The 15753-nt window shown below is 56.6% G+C and overlaps 1 protein-coding gene across 1 annotated transcript in view; it reads right to left on the reverse strand.

Annotated features, from left to right (window-relative positions):
* The window catches only part of SLC9A3 (solute carrier family 9 member A3), a 45515-nt gene that overhangs the window by 4825 nt on the left and 24937 nt on the right, over nt 1-15753 (reverse strand). Inside the window, exons 2-15 of the mRNA XM_081131666.1 lie at nt 15273-15575; nt 11486-11646; nt 9358-9436; nt 8477-8654; nt 7554-7774; nt 6222-6424; nt 5596-5685; nt 5403-5473; nt 4382-4511; nt 2153-2268; nt 1325-1454; nt 875-1051; nt 536-608; nt 174-287 (exon numbers count right to left, since the gene is read on the reverse strand). Coding sequence (XP_080987792.1) covers nt 174-287; nt 536-608; nt 875-1051; nt 1325-1454; nt 2153-2268; nt 4382-4511; nt 5403-5473; nt 5596-5685; nt 6222-6424; nt 7554-7774; nt 8477-8654; nt 9358-9436; nt 11486-11646; nt 15273-15575 — 2046 coding nt within the window. The remainder of the gene's footprint in view (nt 1-173; nt 288-535; nt 609-874; nt 1052-1324; nt 1455-2152; nt 2269-4381; nt 4512-5402; nt 5474-5595; nt 5686-6221; nt 6425-7553; nt 7775-8476; nt 8655-9357; nt 9437-11485; nt 11647-15272; nt 15576-15753) is intronic.

Genomic DNA, 15753 nt, shown 5'->3' on the forward strand with positions numbered 1-15753 from the left:
ACCCCATGATCTCCCCACATCATAGGCAGGATCATGACAGCTCCCTTATCTCAGAGCAGAGACCCCCAGCCTGCCACGTGCAGTTGCACAGCCACAGTCCTCCTGTCCTACTGCCCCTGTCCAATCACTGAGTTCACTTCTGAGGCAGCAGAGGGCCACCCCTATCCCCTCACCTGAGGGGGAGTCTGTTGCTATATCCCTTGTGACATTCGCCAGGAACTCGATCCCCCCACTCATCTCCTCAGCATCGTAGTTGGGAGTCTCTTCCTGGTCTGAAAGTTCCAAATCTGGTGGCAAAGAAAGGGCAGCACAAGGGAAACAGGCTGGAAACACAAAAGACCCAATGCTCCTAGAGTACCCTGAGAGTTGTCATTACTACCACTCTTACAAGCAGGGTAGCAGCCTGCAGAGGAGGGTCCTGGGTGCTGCGTGAAGGATCTCCCTCCAAGGACAGCCCTCTGCACCCTGCCTGGCCCCCTGCGCACGTCCCCAAGGTCCTGCTGACAAGCATTTCTGCCATGGCTCCCATCCGTACCTTTTTCCTTAATGGTGAAATTGTGCATGGAGCTCTCCATTGGCAGTTTCCCATTAGGAATACTGCTGTTTCTCTGAAAAACAGAACAAAACCCCTTACAGGTAAGGGTGCAACGGCCACGGGGACCCTGACTGCAGATTGTCCCCAGGAGACCCCACTGGCCTACAGCCCAGGGCCCTCCCTGCCCAGCCCTGTCCCTGAAAGGGGTGCCTTGGCTGTTCCGTCTCTGATCAGCATGGTCCCACGGTGGCCTCAACGCCACGAGCCCCCCTCACGCGGCACCCCCGCCCCACCTGCCACCCCGCCCGGGCCCCGCCCGGCCCTCGCCCAGGCCCTCACCCGCTTCTGGGCGCGCTCTCGCTTGTACAGTTTGGCCGCCTTCTTGTTCTGGTGGATGCCCAGCTTGGTGGACTTGAAAGACTCCAGGCGCTTCCTCATGGTCCTGTGGAAGATCTCCTTATCCTGCTTCTCATCTTCCTCCAGGCTCAGCTCGTGCCGACTGTAGAGATGTTTGTACTGGGGAAGGCAGGGCGGTGACAGTGATGGTTAGGGCTGGTGGTGGCCCCAGGGCTGGAGGCACCCTGCCCCCACCGCCCCAGGGCGGGCTCCCTGGGCTCCAGAGCCCCAGGCCCACCTGGCTGGTAGGCTGAGCCCTGGCCCTCCAGCCTGAGCGCTGTCTGCCCTAAGGGTGAGGCTCTCTCCCTTGTTCCAGGGAGAGGAGAGGGGGGCCGGTGTCCCCACCCAAGGCTCTCTCCCTGGGCAGGATCCCCCACTTGCTGGCAAGCCCACCTCCTGCCGGGGCTTGTACAGGTACTGCTGCAGCGTGTGGTGAGTGACCATGTCCTCCGTGTCGCGGATGCTCCTCCGCCTCTGCTCCAAGGACTGCATGTCCAAGCACACCGCACTGACATTTTCCCTCCTACATGGGACCACATGGAGTGTCGGAGAGTTCCGTGCTCTCCTCTGGCCTGGGCACCAACCCCTGCCAAAAGGGCTGATCCTGGGAGTCCTCGCCCTGGGGATTTTGGTCAGAATGACCCCTAGAAGGTCTCGTATTTAAGGTTGACCTAATCTGTGTGCAGTTCCCACAGCCCCTCTAAAGCCCCAGCTGTGAGCCCACCTGCGCGCCCATGCACCCACTGCCTCTCCCCAGCACCTGGACACTGACTGACAAGGCCAAGAACAGCCCTCTGTTGCCTACAAGCCCCAGCCAAGCAGCTGGCCGGACAAAGGCAGGAGGCTCTGCCCCAAATCTGCTGCCTGGCTTTCCTTCCCTCCCTCTCTGCCAACACCAACATGTTGACTGGATAATAAAGGTGAATTTGTGCAGGCGGAATACCTGGCCCCCACCTGTTTCCATGCCCCTCCCCACACCCTGTGCCATCCCCCATGGTGTTCACGCTGGGAGCCTGCACTTGCCCCTTTTGTCCCGAGATGCCCACTGGCTGATGCCTGTCCAGAGGGGCCCCTGCTGTAGCTGTGATCAGGAAGGCCTGGGAACCTGGCCGGGGAATACACCCACTCCCGCCCACAGCAGCCTCCAGGGCCATGGTGAGAGGTGCCCTGGTGAGGGGTGGCTTCTCCCAGGGGGAAGCCTGGGTGAATTGGGGCACATACAGCAGGTAGGAGACGGAGGCCTCCACAGTGGAGGGGCGTGGTGTGTTGAAGTCCACGTTGACCATGTTGTCTGTGCTGGGGGAGCGAATGAAGGCCAGGGACCCACGGCGCTCTCCCTGCGAGAGGATATGCATGCATAATCCAGGACAGGGAACACCCCAGGCACTGGGGCAGAGCCCAAGAAAGCCTGTAGCGCCTGATCATGTCACCTCTTAGCCTGGAGAGCTGAGATTTCAGAGGCCACAGCCAAGGCCTTGCTTGAGCTGAGCGGTTAGTCAGTCATTGTGTTAAGAGGAAAGTGAAGACACAATTGTGAGTAAAAGACACAGCACCTCATTGTGCACCATGGGGAGTGTTGGGAAAGCATGACAGATCCCCATGGGATTAAAGAAGGTGACCTCTGTCCCCACTGGGGGTTCAAACCAGCTGTCTTTGTTTCTCCAAGAAGGGAACCCTCAGGAATTGAACCTTCAGATTGAGACCACACAGAGCAGAGCCCAACAGGAACAAAAATCACAGCCTGGCTCCTGTTGCTGGGGGCTAGGCATGTGCTGGGGGCACCCCTTAGGGGAGGGGCTTGGAGCTGGGAAGGGTGGCCAGGTGGGGCAATGGGTGTGGGGAGCAGCAGGTAGAGGTGAGGCTGGGGGCCTTGCCAGGAGCCCGCATCACCCATATGGGGTCTTGGAGTCTGGAGCATGTGGGTTGGGGTTTCCATGGAGCTGGGTTGGGGAGGCACTGGCTCAGTGGATAGTTTAGGGCCCCCTCTCCTTATCTCCCACTGGCCTCCAGCTCCTCTGCCAGGAGCACCTGGTCGCTCTGTGTAACCCTGGGTCTGAGAGGCCAGCATGTGTGGAGTAGAGGAGCCCTGCAGAGACAGCAGTCATTTTCTCTCTGGACAAGCAGATGCTTCCAGTCCCCTAATGCATTTCTGTGCTGAGGCCACATCATTTGCTGAGACCCCCCCAGCTCACCAGGCCCTACACAGATCCCAGCTGGCACAGGATAGGACAAAGGGAAGGCATGAAATCTACAGGCTCTGAGGGATCAGAGGGAAGGCAGAGACTGCCTGGTCAGAGCCCCTCGGAGGAGGCCTGGGCAGGGATCTAAAGTGACCCTGCCCATGTGAATACTGGTTGCCACTGTGGGCAGCAGTGCCCAGCAGGGCCGTATGGAATGGCTTGGAAGTCACTGTTACAGGACACACACTGGGGGTGGGGGAGGAGCAAGCTCGGGACCTGTCTAGACCCAGGCCTGTACAGGGTGCCAGGTGACCTTGGGGCCCACAGGGCATGCATGGAGACATGTATATTGCAGAAGAGGCCTGATGATCAATGTAATGGCCACGTGGTGGTCACATGTATGCATTGAGAAGCTAGGAAGCACTGCCAGGAGGTGTGTGGCCACTGGGGAAGAGGCCAGCTGCACACTGTGTCGCACGAGGGGTAGAGTTAGACCTGAGACCTCCCCATGACTCGTGTCCCATTAGACATATCCTGAGTCCTGACTGTGAGTGGCTGGAGGCTGCCAATAGGAAGGTGGTATCAGAAATAGCAAGATGCTGGGTGTCACCATGCAGCCCACAGAGCAGGCTCATCCCTTATCTACCCACATGCTCCCTGAGCCTGCTCATTCAAGCCACATCCTGGATACATGGGGTTGGACAGCCTTTTCAGAGACCTGGGGGTGGACCCATTCACCTGGAGAAGGCAGGGAGCTCAGTGAATGCAGGAGAGTCCTGCTCACCTGGAGGGATTAGGAGATGATGGGGAGGCCACTTCAGAACCATAGCCTGTCCATGGGTGTGTGCCATACTTACCCATGGGACTGGAGAAGACATCCTTGCTGCTTCTACACATGTGCATATGTGTGCATGACTGCCTGTGTGTACATGTATGTTGGGAGCCATGGCACCATATTCCCTACCTGGCCTCAGAGGTCAGACCCACCAGCACCATAGTGTCTGACAGAGTGAGGGGGGAAGGTTCTATGCTTCAGCTTCCCATGAGTGAGAAGGAGCTGTGACATGACCCTTTCTCAAGGTGTTGGAGGACCCATTAGCCTCACATAGACTTGGGGGTGGGCCATTAAGAATAGCATGGTGCCACTGCAACAACCCCACCCACCCAAGTCCTTGGGTGCAGGAAGACCCCAGTGGCTGTCCACATCCCATGTCTGAGTCCTGCATCATCCCCAACCTCCAACACTGAGAACATGTGGCGTGTCTGGTACCTCGGCCACGTAGCTGATGGCGTCCTTCAAGTTGAGCTCATGGAAAACATTAAGAATTCGATCTCGTGACTTTTGGGCTGACCTTCTCATAAGGATTTTGCTGAGGAATTTTCTATCAAAATTGGACCACCTGGGGAATGGAACCAGAAAGTGTCAGCACCTGGCAAGCTGTGGGCAAGGCCTGGAGAGGATGGAGAAGGGCATTCCCCACCCACTACCCAGACTCACTGAACATGGTCTCCTAAGCTGAGTGGGCACAGAAGACCCCCTTGTCTCTCCCTGGTTTTTATGTACTATTTATAACCACCACAAAGGTGAGTTTTAAAATAAGAGCAATAAACCACAATCAGACCTATTTCACAATTCTGTACTTTGTTCCTACCTTTCTATCTGATGACATTTGTCATTAGAAGGTACATAAAATTGTGGGTTCCATTTTCTAATTTAACTCCATATTGCAGAGAGTTTTCCAAATCACTATACAGCCCTCTAGAGAGGTGGGGCTGGGTGAGGGCAGGGGCCCCGAGCTCTGGCTACAGTGACAGGGGTGCATTGTACCTGCATGAGGCATAGGCCAGGGGAGGAGACCTCCCCAACCCCAGCTCTCACACTTAGAGAGAACCAGGCTGCCCAAAAAGAATAAATTTTTTAATTCAACACAATTAGAACAGTGACCAGTTGTTTGGGTCAGAAGAGGATGTGGCTGGGCCAGACTTGAAGAGGAACTTCTAGAAGAGGCTCAGTGCACTGTGGGAGGGGGGAAACCCTGGGCAGGAGGGGCTCCAAGCAGAGGAAGGGGAGGAGGGGGCCCCAGGTGGAAGAGGGGGACCCAGACATTTAGGTTCCTTTGAGTACAGTGTTCTTCCATAATTAGGGTTTTGTGGGGCTAGATTTAAGGTGAAAGGCAGTGTTCTCTTTACCCTGAGGGTCCTATAGTCAGTCATTGGATAAAGGAAGAGGGAAGGAAATGAACAACTGAGGCAAAAGTCCCGCCCAAGGTTCCCATGTGCCAGCCACTTACTTGTCTCTGAGATAATTGTGTCCGATTTGTCCTGATATGTCCTCGATGGCTGAGAGGATGTGGTCAAACGCCTTTCCAGAACAGACAGGAGGGTGGGTGTCACTGATGGCCCTCCCTGTGCTTCTCCCCATGCCTTCCCCTTCCCCCAGCTCTCCCCCTTCCCCACTGCTTCCTCCCTCCCTGCACCCCCTACCCGGCCATGCAGCTTCTCATTGAGTTTGGGCTCACGATGCTCACTCCTCTTCACCTTCAGCCACTGCACCAGGGGCTTGATGGTCAGGCCCTGGGAGACAGAGGTACACTGATGCTGACAGCCAGGGCAGGCCCCACTGCACCCCACTCCAGCCCAATGGGTCCCCAGTGTGTGAATCTACACCCGACTCACTTGCACCCACACAGGGTGAAGTGGGCCACCCTTATCCAGGGACCCAGCAGGTCTGCGACCTTCCCTGCAGAGAGGAACCCCCCCAACAGCCCCTGTGGGTCCATTGATACCCCTAAAGAGCCCCAAATCAGCTTCTCAAATGAGCCTAAAGTAAGGCCAAGTTGAGGGATAAAATATTAACTGGGGCTCCGTTAACCAGTGGCAGCTAAGGAAGGACATTTTTAAGCCAAACTGTGCTGTGTCCCCTGTGGGGCCACATGAAAACCTACAAACCAGCTCCTAGTTACTAAAATTACAAAATCCAATTAGGGCCTGGAGTTGGAAAGGCCCTTTGGAGGGAGCGGTGACGGTGGCCTGCCCCTCGCAGCCAGCGAGTGGGGCAAGGAGGGCTGTCGGGGGGACAGCAAAGCGAGGCTGGCCCGGCCGGGGGCTACCTGGAAGATGACGGTGAAGTAGATGACAACAATGGTGGTGCTGACAAAGAGGTTCTTCTCCTTGACCTTCTTGTCATCTAGAAGGACGACCAGGGCAAAAGCCACGGCGCCCCTCAGGCCGCCGTAGGACATGACCACCTGGTCTATGATCTCCAGCTGCACCATTCGGTACCGGTTCAGAATCCAGGTCTGCAGCACGACACCTGCGGGGACCAGGCGGGGACCAGGCGTGCGCTCAGCTTCCACAGAGCGCCGTGCACCCAAACCATCGTCCTCCTTGGCCGCCGCTGCACTTGAAAGGTAACATCTAGGAATTCCCTCCGTGGATGGAAGGCGGTGACAGGTGACAGCAGCATCCAGCATAGGGCTTGATGAAAACTCCAGCCCGTGGCCCTGCTCACCCCCGGCCCTTGTTCTACCCTGGAACCGCGCGCTCTGTGGATACAGCCAACACTCGGAGTTTGTGGTGCTGGGCTGCCGGGCAGCTCCGCTGTTCTCAGGTCTCAGTGTGGCTAAGGCTCTACTGGCCGAGGCCTTGCCTCTTGCTGCTCAGGCAGCTCCAGGGCCAAAGGCCACTGCTGAGGGCAGCAGGAAGAGAGTGACCCTACCCCACCATGGCATCTGCTCCCTGGAGCCCTTGGTCCCCAGGGACTGGGGAAGGAGCAGGTGTGACCACTGGGAGCCTCTCTCACTGCCACTGACCCCACTCACGGCCCCCAAGGCACCACACACCAGGGATGGTGGCAGGTTCTGGGTGGGGGTAGCAGGGGCTCCTGCCTCACACATGCCATGGTTCATTTCCTCAGTGACGACACTGTCCCTGAGTCACTCTGCCACATCCAGAGTGAGTCAGTGGGAAACCAAATGGGTTCCCCTGGGTTCCAGAACCTTCCATCCTGCCCCCAGCTGTGTCCCACCTTAGTCTCACTGTGGTGAGGCCACAAGAAGGCCTGGAACTTCACTGAGGACTACTGACAGTCCATCTGAGGCTCCCCAGGGCTCCTGAACCTACCTTTCACTGGACTGGGGGCAAATGCCAAGTCCCTGGTTCCCATGACTCCCCACAGCCAGTTCCATTGTCACCCCACTATTGTCTCCCCAGTGCTGTCCCTCCATTGTCCTCCTCCCACCTTTCTATTAGCTCTGTAGTCTCCCATCCTCCATCTCTCCATCCCCCATCTTCCCCCATTGTGCCCCATTCCCATTGTCCCCCACCATCTCCCATGGTCCACATGGTCTCCCCTTCATCATCCATGGCTCCCCCATGCCCACACTGTCCCTCACCATCCCCCATCACCCCCCACTCCCCACCCTCCACCACCATGCCCTCACCAATGGCTCGGTACACAGAGATGAAGACCAACGTCAGGAGCACGAAGGCTGTGTTCCACTTCCAGATCTGGGGGTCCACTGCCGAGATGCCCAGAAACATGAAGATGATGGTTTCGGCCCCGCTCGCCAGCATCTTCATGGTGTAGCGCACAGTGGTGGCCGACTGCTCTGAGATGTTGGCCTTCACATACTTCTGACAGCAGATGCCACAAAAGGTGATGCTGGGGTATAAGACAACATGCATGAGGCCACAGGGCCACACTCTGCTCCCACTTGACCTTGTGGGGTCATTCTCAAGACCCAGCACTTGCTGTCCTCTGGTGGCACCTCAGGACCTCTGTGTCCTGGACAGACATCCACCTCACTGATCAGCCCTTCTCTCCATGAGCTCGGGGTTCCTACTGTGGATCAGCGCCCTGAGCTGGGCCCACGCCCAGCTCCAGTACCTCGCCACCACTGTCACCTGAGTATGAGCCTTCGGGACCTGAACCCTAAGCTGCAGAGCAGGTTGCCTGTTTCTGTCCAAGCCAGGCTGGCTGGCTCTGCTCGAGGCCGAGGGCAGACATGGGAGGGAGGAGCCGGGTGTGGGCCCAGAACACAAAGCCCTTCCCCTTTGGCTCGGAGAGGACCTGCAGCTCTGACAATTGCATCAGAACTCCAACTCCCTATTTAAAAAGCTAAATAGATCAAATTTTTCGCCCCCACAGTGACTTTCCACTCGGCTTGGGAAGTGGGCCAGGCAGATAGTGTAAGGGGCTGTGAAAGACGGCGCCTTCTGGGGGGCTGTGGGAGCCCAGGCGCCACTCCTGCCACCCCCTCGTCTGGGTGGGTCCTGCTCCCTGCTTAGCCCTCCCCCCCCTCCCAGCAGGGCCACCAGAATATGCTCCAGGCTCTGGGGCCTATAGGAGCGAGGGAGGACTTACGCCAGGATGGCCGACAGGGACAGCATCTCGGAGGTGAGGTAGGACAGGTAGGAGATGACGAACACGAAGCCGGGCTCGATGATGCGCACGTGCTTGGTGAAGCGGGTCACCAGTGAGAGCAGGAAGGCGAACACGACCCCCACCAGCGTGCCCCCCAGGCTCACCACGAAGAAGGACACTGCAAGGGGCAAGGACGTGATGCTGGGCTGCCTAAATGGCCCTTTGTGGCCTGGGCATGGCCTGACCCATGTGGTGTGGGCCAGGCTGGTCAGGCTAGCCTTCCTTCCAGGTCATTCCTCATGGCAGTTGCCTGGTAACCTCCCCCCCGCACACACACACACAGAGGCACTAACAGCTCAGCAAACAAGAGGCCTATTATCTGGAAGAGAGGCCTGGACTCCTCAAGCCTCAACATGGAAAGCTGGGGAGGGGACAGTCCTGCAGCCCACAGGAGGCCCAGCTCCCTGCTCCCATCAGAGAGAGAGCACTGTGACAAGTGGCCCTTGGGTATGGGTTAGCAGTAAGGACCAAGCTCTGCACCTGCAGGCACAGCCAGACTGTTGTTATTCCTGCCCCAAGAAACACCTAGAACCCCTCAGGACACCAGAACCCATATTCTCCAACCTGATATTCTTGTGGGTCTAACCAGGCAGTGACCCTCGGGCTTCCCAGGGTTGCTGGAACCCAGTAAAATTGTTTGTGAAACACACTGGAGGCAGAAAGGACTGTCAAGCTGTGGGTCACAGGGGCAGGTCTGGTGCCCACGCCTGGCCCGGCCCACCTCCACAGTCTACAGAGGCGCTGCCAAGAGGTGGCCCGCATCTTGGAGAAAGAGATGCTACCTTGGCATTCCCCTGATACATGGACCCACCAACACATACCTATGCCTTTCACGCAATCCACACCAGTCACCTTGTCACCACCCAGGGTCACGAAAGATTCAAACACGGTGTACAGGACCTGGGGGACAGAGAAGCAAGCCAGACATGGGGTCAGCCCTCCATCAGCACTGACCCCTCCCTGTCCTGGGCCTCAGGCCTTTTGGGACTTAGGGCTGGAGAGAGGAGCTTGTGGCAGCCATCTATTTTGGGGCCTGCACGCCGCTGGCAGGGAAAGCATCACAGGGCAGTAATGGTCGAAAATCATCACAGGAAGAAGGCCAAAGATGAGCCAGCAGGCGGGACCAGGGAGACAGAACATTCTGGAAGGAACTAGAACCTTCAGGAGCAACCTGGCCCTTTCCTACCCTGGGCAAAATAGGGGCGGCCACAAAGCTCACCCACTGTGTTCAATTTCATTTTCCAAGACAAACCCAGAGTTTCATCCTTAATGACTTAGTTCTCTGTTTTGGTGCCCCCCGGTGTGGGATCACACCCCCTGGCATTTTTGCATGTTGATGTTTAAACCTTACCCTACCAAGACATTGAGATAAAACGCCCAGAAACCTTATCCGAGGCCTCAGTTGTGGAGACAGCTGTGTTTTCTGAGCCTGAGCTCTCCTAAACGATGTGCCGGGCTCTACCCCCAGGAGGCCAAGGTGCTCCCTGGGTGAGCTACAGGCCCCCAGGGAGGAAACTTATCTCTGTGCCCCCAAGTGTGTGCTCCCCAAGTCTGTGCTCCCCAGGGCCCCCAAAGGGTGGGTGTATAGAACTGTATTTACAGAAGGAGACACACAAGTGCTGTGCACAGGGACAGGGCGCACACAGAAGGTCATTGGGAACCAAACCACTGCTTGCCTGGCTTCTTTATGCAAACGCAGGTGGGAGGGAAGACAGTGCCTATGTAGGAAATCCTGGCTCCAGCAGGAGTTTATGCCTCTACAGAGACGCAAAAGCCTCAGGACAGAGCAGCCCCAGTCTTGAAGGAGCCGTGCACTGTGTTTCTGATTATATCTCAAATTACTTTTAATTCCCCAAGACTATCTCATCTGTCACATAGGAATCTGGTGCAATCTGCCCTTAAGCTCTTCCATCTCCTGAACCCTGAAGGGAAATCAGGGAGGAGAATTTCTTAGAGAAGCCACAGGCAGTTTTACAGCAAACAGGGAACTCCAGGTCCCTGCCGAGGTGGTGGGCGAGGTGGTGGGCAGCAGGACATGCAGCCAGGCCTAGAGCCGCTCAGAGACACGTTTACTTCCAGGGAGGCTGTGGCCTAGTTTGGGGGCGGGTTTTGAAAACCTCAAGATGACCACAATCCTGAGACAGTTCCTCGAATTCATGAATCTTTTATTTGCTTCGCATAGTGTTAACCTGCCCTCCAGCCCCTGCTCACCCACGGGCCCTGCTGAGCTCCTTGGCACAACCTCCTTGAGGGAAAATCACCCTCCTGAGCACACTGACACCTGATGCCCCTCCCTAAAAATGTGAGATTTTGTTTTTATGTATTCATTCTCTTTGGAAAATCAGGAAGGAGAGCACCAACTGTGGACCCAAAGTTAAAGACCCTCTGCTCTGGGAACAGAGACCGTGAAGGAATGAAGTGTGTGTGTAGCAGGGAGGGAGAGGGGGTGCTAAGAACTGAGAAAGAAAGAAAGAAAGAAAGAAAGAAAGAAAGAAAGAAAGAAGGAAGGAAGGAAGGAAGGAAGGAAGGAAGGAAGGAAGGAAGGAAGGAAGGAAGGAAGGAAGAAAGAAAGAAAGAAAGAAAGAAAGAAAGAAAGAAAGAAAGAAAGAAAGAAAGAAAGAAAGAAAGAAAGAAAGAAAGAAAGAAGAAATCTGATTAAAACAACCAGTCATTCGGAGTTAGGAAAAAGTAGAGGAAAAGGCCCCAGTGAAAGGAGCTGGCCTGGGAAATGCTGTTTAACCACGAGCCTTTAGGGTATTGGGGCCAAGGAACAGACTCGGGCTCTGTGGGCGACCTCGGCAAGGCTCTCCCTGTGCTAACGGCACCGAGGGACACGTGATGCCCAGGGAGTGGGGGCTCAGTGGTTTCCAGCACAGTAAATATGGTTCCCCCCACCCACAGCTTTGAAACGCTCTGTTGCAAGTCCAGGACCCTCCCCTGCCCTCTCACCACAGTGACAGCATCATTCAGCAGTGACTCCCCAAAGACAATGATGAACAGGACCTCGTTGACGTGAACCTCCTCAAACACCGCCAGGACAGCCACTGGGTCCACAGCAGCGATCAAGCTGCCAAACAGGAGGAAATCCAACAGCCCGATGTTCAGGTCTCCTGGGAGACAAGGGGGCATCAGGGAGAGCCTTAGAGGGCCGGGCAAGTGAGGGTCCCTATGGCGTCCCCTGGCTACCAGGACCTGGGAGAGAAGAGGGGCTATGGGGAGCAGAGGCAGGAGCACATCCTTGACCTTCCCAGGACTGCCTCAGGCTGCTTGCCTGGTAACTGCTGGGCTGGGAACCCCCAGGGTGGGGCCTCTAACTCTCAGGGCTCAGATAACTGGTGTGGAACCTGGGTTAGACTACTGGCCTACCTCAGGGGCTCCCACAGTCCTTCCAGAAGCAGCAGCCCATTCAGAGGAGACTGACTGCCCCTGGTTCTCTTCATCTCCCCTTGGGCCTGGCTGACCCCTCCTGGCTGGCTCACCAGTGAGCCCACTGCAGGCACGTGAGGGACTCGGGTGGTGCCTGGCCATGAGACATGCAGTCAGATCCCAGCCCTGGGGAATTTGCAGCTAGGTCAATGTGAGTACAGATGGAGGTTCATAAGTGCTGGGAAGGCATCAGGGGACTTGATGGCATGGGTGAAAGCCTCCCAGGAAAATGATGTCTCAGCCATGATTGGAACAACCAGGAAGGGCCCAAGGGAGGTTTTGGGTGGGGGTAGGCCTCACAGGATCCTGGGGACCACGACTGCCTAGGGCCCCCAATATGAGCAGCTACAGAGGGATGGGGAGAGAGGGTGGGAGGGAGATAAATGACACATATGGGGGTGCTGGGAGGGGTGGAGCAGAGACTGGAGGCAGGGAGGAGGTCGTGGAAGGCGTGGGTCTGTGTGGAGCCCAGCCCCCTGCTTCCTTCTGCTGCACTGCTCCTGCCCAGGGGGTTCCTGGGCACCCTTGGGTAGGGAGGTAATGCTGAAGTGTACTTTCATCCTTTGCAATTCTTCCAGAGTTATCTCAGGTCCCAGATCACCAATAGGCTGTATGCAAACCCTGTTTCCCAGCGACGAACACACAACCTCAGAGAGGTGCATGTGGGTGCCTGTCTGGCTCAGTCTGAGTGTCAGGTCTGCTCTCAGCTGGGCTTGGTTGGAGAAAGACCTTGGCTGCAGGCCTTCCTGCTGCCTTTTTGGAATTGAGTCCCCACCCCAGCCTAGGGTCAAGGAGCCAGTCAGGCCTTGAGGGCAGGAAGAGGCCCACCTACAGGGCAAGGAAGATAGAGGGAGTAGGGAGAGGCGGAGTACATGTGGGCTGAACGCTGCAGGAGCCTTGCTCTTCCTCAGGGCTAAGCCACGTCCCCACGGCCCCCTCAGAGAAGGTGGTCTCTGTAGAAGTTTGTGCCCCAGAGGGAGTTGGCTGGGAGCTACTAAAGCTCCACAGACTGGAGCCAGTGTCACTGTCCAGAAGTGACAGGTGTTATAAGACCAGCTTCCAGTAAGTTTAAAATGCCCCATTTGGAATGGGGATCATAGGTTTTGCTTTTCCACCCCAGACTCTGTCAGCGGGCAGATGTGATAACACAGTTCTACCAGGGGCTTCCAGATGTACACCCTCCATCCAGGCCCATCAATCCTTAAATGCCTCCCTGAACATTGGCCTCAAGTTGTGGAGGACCCTGACCGACCCAATGGCACATTCCAGAAGCCAGCCACTCCAAGCAGGACATGACCTGGGGCCAAGAGCAGCCTACCCTCCTTCCTGGTGGGAGAGTCCACCACCCACTGACCCTGCCAAGAGAGTTCTGTGGACTGGACTGTGGGCTCACAGCCGACAAACCACATGTTCTAGCCCCTCTCTCCACCTGGGGCATGAAGACCTGTGGCTTTGCCCACCTGCTGGGACCTCTCCAACTGCCCAGAGCTTCTGCAGAGCCTATCTTTGAGCTGGCTCACCTGGACAGCGACCCAGAAAGCCTAGGCTGACCCTTCCTCAGAAGGGCGCACTGAGCCTTGAGCCCCTGGTCTGCACAGACAGATCCCTGCCCTCCCAGCTCCATTGGTTCCCAGCTTTGTTTATCCAGGAACAGAGCAGACATGTTGGCCCTGGGTTCTGTTCTGCTCCATGACCTGGGCTGATGCCCAGCCTGACTAGCTGTGTCCTGGGTGCCAGTCACAGGTGTTCCTACTCTAAACCTTGAGACTTTCCCTTGGGCCCAGGGGCTGGTGATGGCCATGTCATCTTAGGTATGTCCTGACTACCTAAAGACATTGCCAATAAATGTAAACTAATCACACCTCACGGTCCTGCAGCTTCTAGGCAAGTGTAGCCCTATGTCACCCTTGGTAGGTCTCTCCGGGATGAGCCTGTTGGGTGGTGCCAATAGTGGGGGGCTTGAGGGAGCATGTGTGCTCCCTGTGGAGTAAGGACAAAGTCCTGAGGTGATAAACATGCTAGGTGAGGTGACTGTTCTTGTCAGGGGACCTTTGGTTTCTCTTCCTCAGTGTATCTCCTGTGTCACTAGGAGGAGAGGAGGGGCTCAGGTGGTGCCTGGTGTCAGGTGGTGTGAGGCTCTTCCTTCAATCAAATGGGAAATTGAGGATCTGGGCTCATCCCCACGAGTCTGGCTCCAATGGAGGAAGTCTGTGAGGTGCGGCTAAGTGCTCGGACAAGCCCGTGGGTGCCGACATTGACCCTTTCCCTACCCTGGTTACCCAGTGCGACCTGTGATGCATCAGGGGCAGCGGAAGCAACCCCAGACAGTGCAGCATTTAGGGCTTCATGATACAGGCACATCCGTGTGAGGTCTCAGTGAACCCCTGGCCTCACCTACTCCAGTTTCCCAGGGAGATAAGGACCAACTCCCAGGTGGGTGGGGTGCACCTCACAAGTCTACCAGGCCAGGGCTGAGTTAAGTAACCAAACTGCAGGAAACACAGCAGGGGAGTAGCTTCAAGTGCATGTGAAAGGGTGTGCCCTTTTCTCCAAGGTTTGGGTAGAAAGGACACCCAAACACTTTGCTTACGTGGGCATTTACATGGGCTATGGGGCTCTGCCAGAGGGGCCTCCTCCTTTCTGTTTCTGGGGACTTGGGGACAGGGGAGTGGGGCCAGGCCTCACCTCCCTGCCAAGGGGGAGGGACAGCAGCTGGGCTGTTTCACCTGCCCAGCCCACTGGCCACCCTGGTCCAATAGGACTTCATTCCCAAGCAAGACACATACCTTGGCCTGGGGATGCTGGGTTGTACAGGGACCAGCTATTTATGAATTGAACCTTACTTTATTTTATTTTAATATGCCTTTATTGATTTCAGAGAGAGGAAGGGAGATGGGGAGAGAGAGATAGAAACATCAATGCTGGAGAGTCATTGATTGGCTGCCACCTGCATGCCCCCTACTGGGGATTGAAACCCAAAACCTAGGCATGTGCCCTGACCGGGAATCAAACCTCGATCTCCTGGATCCTAGGTCAATATTCAACTGCTGAGCCACGCTGGCCGGCTTGAACCTTACTTTAAACAAACCAGGAGGGTTAAGTGGACCCACCAGTGACATTTCTCGCTGACCCAAAACACCACTTTTTAGGTCTGTGTTCTGCACCCTAGGTTTTCTTAAATGGGGCTGCCTAGAGCCCACCTGACTGAGCCCGCCCTGAAGAGCTCACCCTCTGATGCCCACCCTGCAGAGCCCACCCTGATGTCGCCCAGCCTGCAGAGCCCGCCTGGTGGACGGGGGTGCCTACTCACCCATCAGGCCACTGAGGAAGACCCCATAGAGGGAAAGGCCCGTGGTGGCCGCATTCCACACGGTGCCGATGACAGCGTACAGCAGGATGGTGCCCAGGTTGCCGAAGAAGAGCCGGTTGGGCATGAAGTAGCCAGCGTCCAGCACGATGGGCGGCAGCAGGTAGAAGAAGAAGACGTTGGGCGTGAGTTTGAAGGAGGCCATGCGGTTGGCTGCCCAGACAATGCCGCCTAGCACCAGGCCCACCACAATGAGCAGTGCACTCTCAGGGACCACGCTGGTGACCTTGTGGGACAAGTGGAAGCCTGCGGAGGAGAGAGGCGTCAAGGGGGCCAGGAACCCTCAGGGGAAGGGAGCGAGGTTGTGGGGAGTAGGACCCACAGGGAAGGGGAGGGAGAGTGAGCAACTGGGACCCCATGTGGGAGGAGAAGGAGGGAGAGGGTTGGGGACCCCACAGGAGGGACCATCCTGGTACCACAGGAC

The sequence above is a fragment of the Miniopterus schreibersii genome (assembly GCF_964146895.1).
Source record: "Miniopterus schreibersii genome assembly, chromosome: 3".
Classification (NCBI taxonomy): domain Eukaryota; kingdom Metazoa; phylum Chordata; class Mammalia; order Chiroptera; family Miniopteridae; genus Miniopterus; species Miniopterus schreibersii.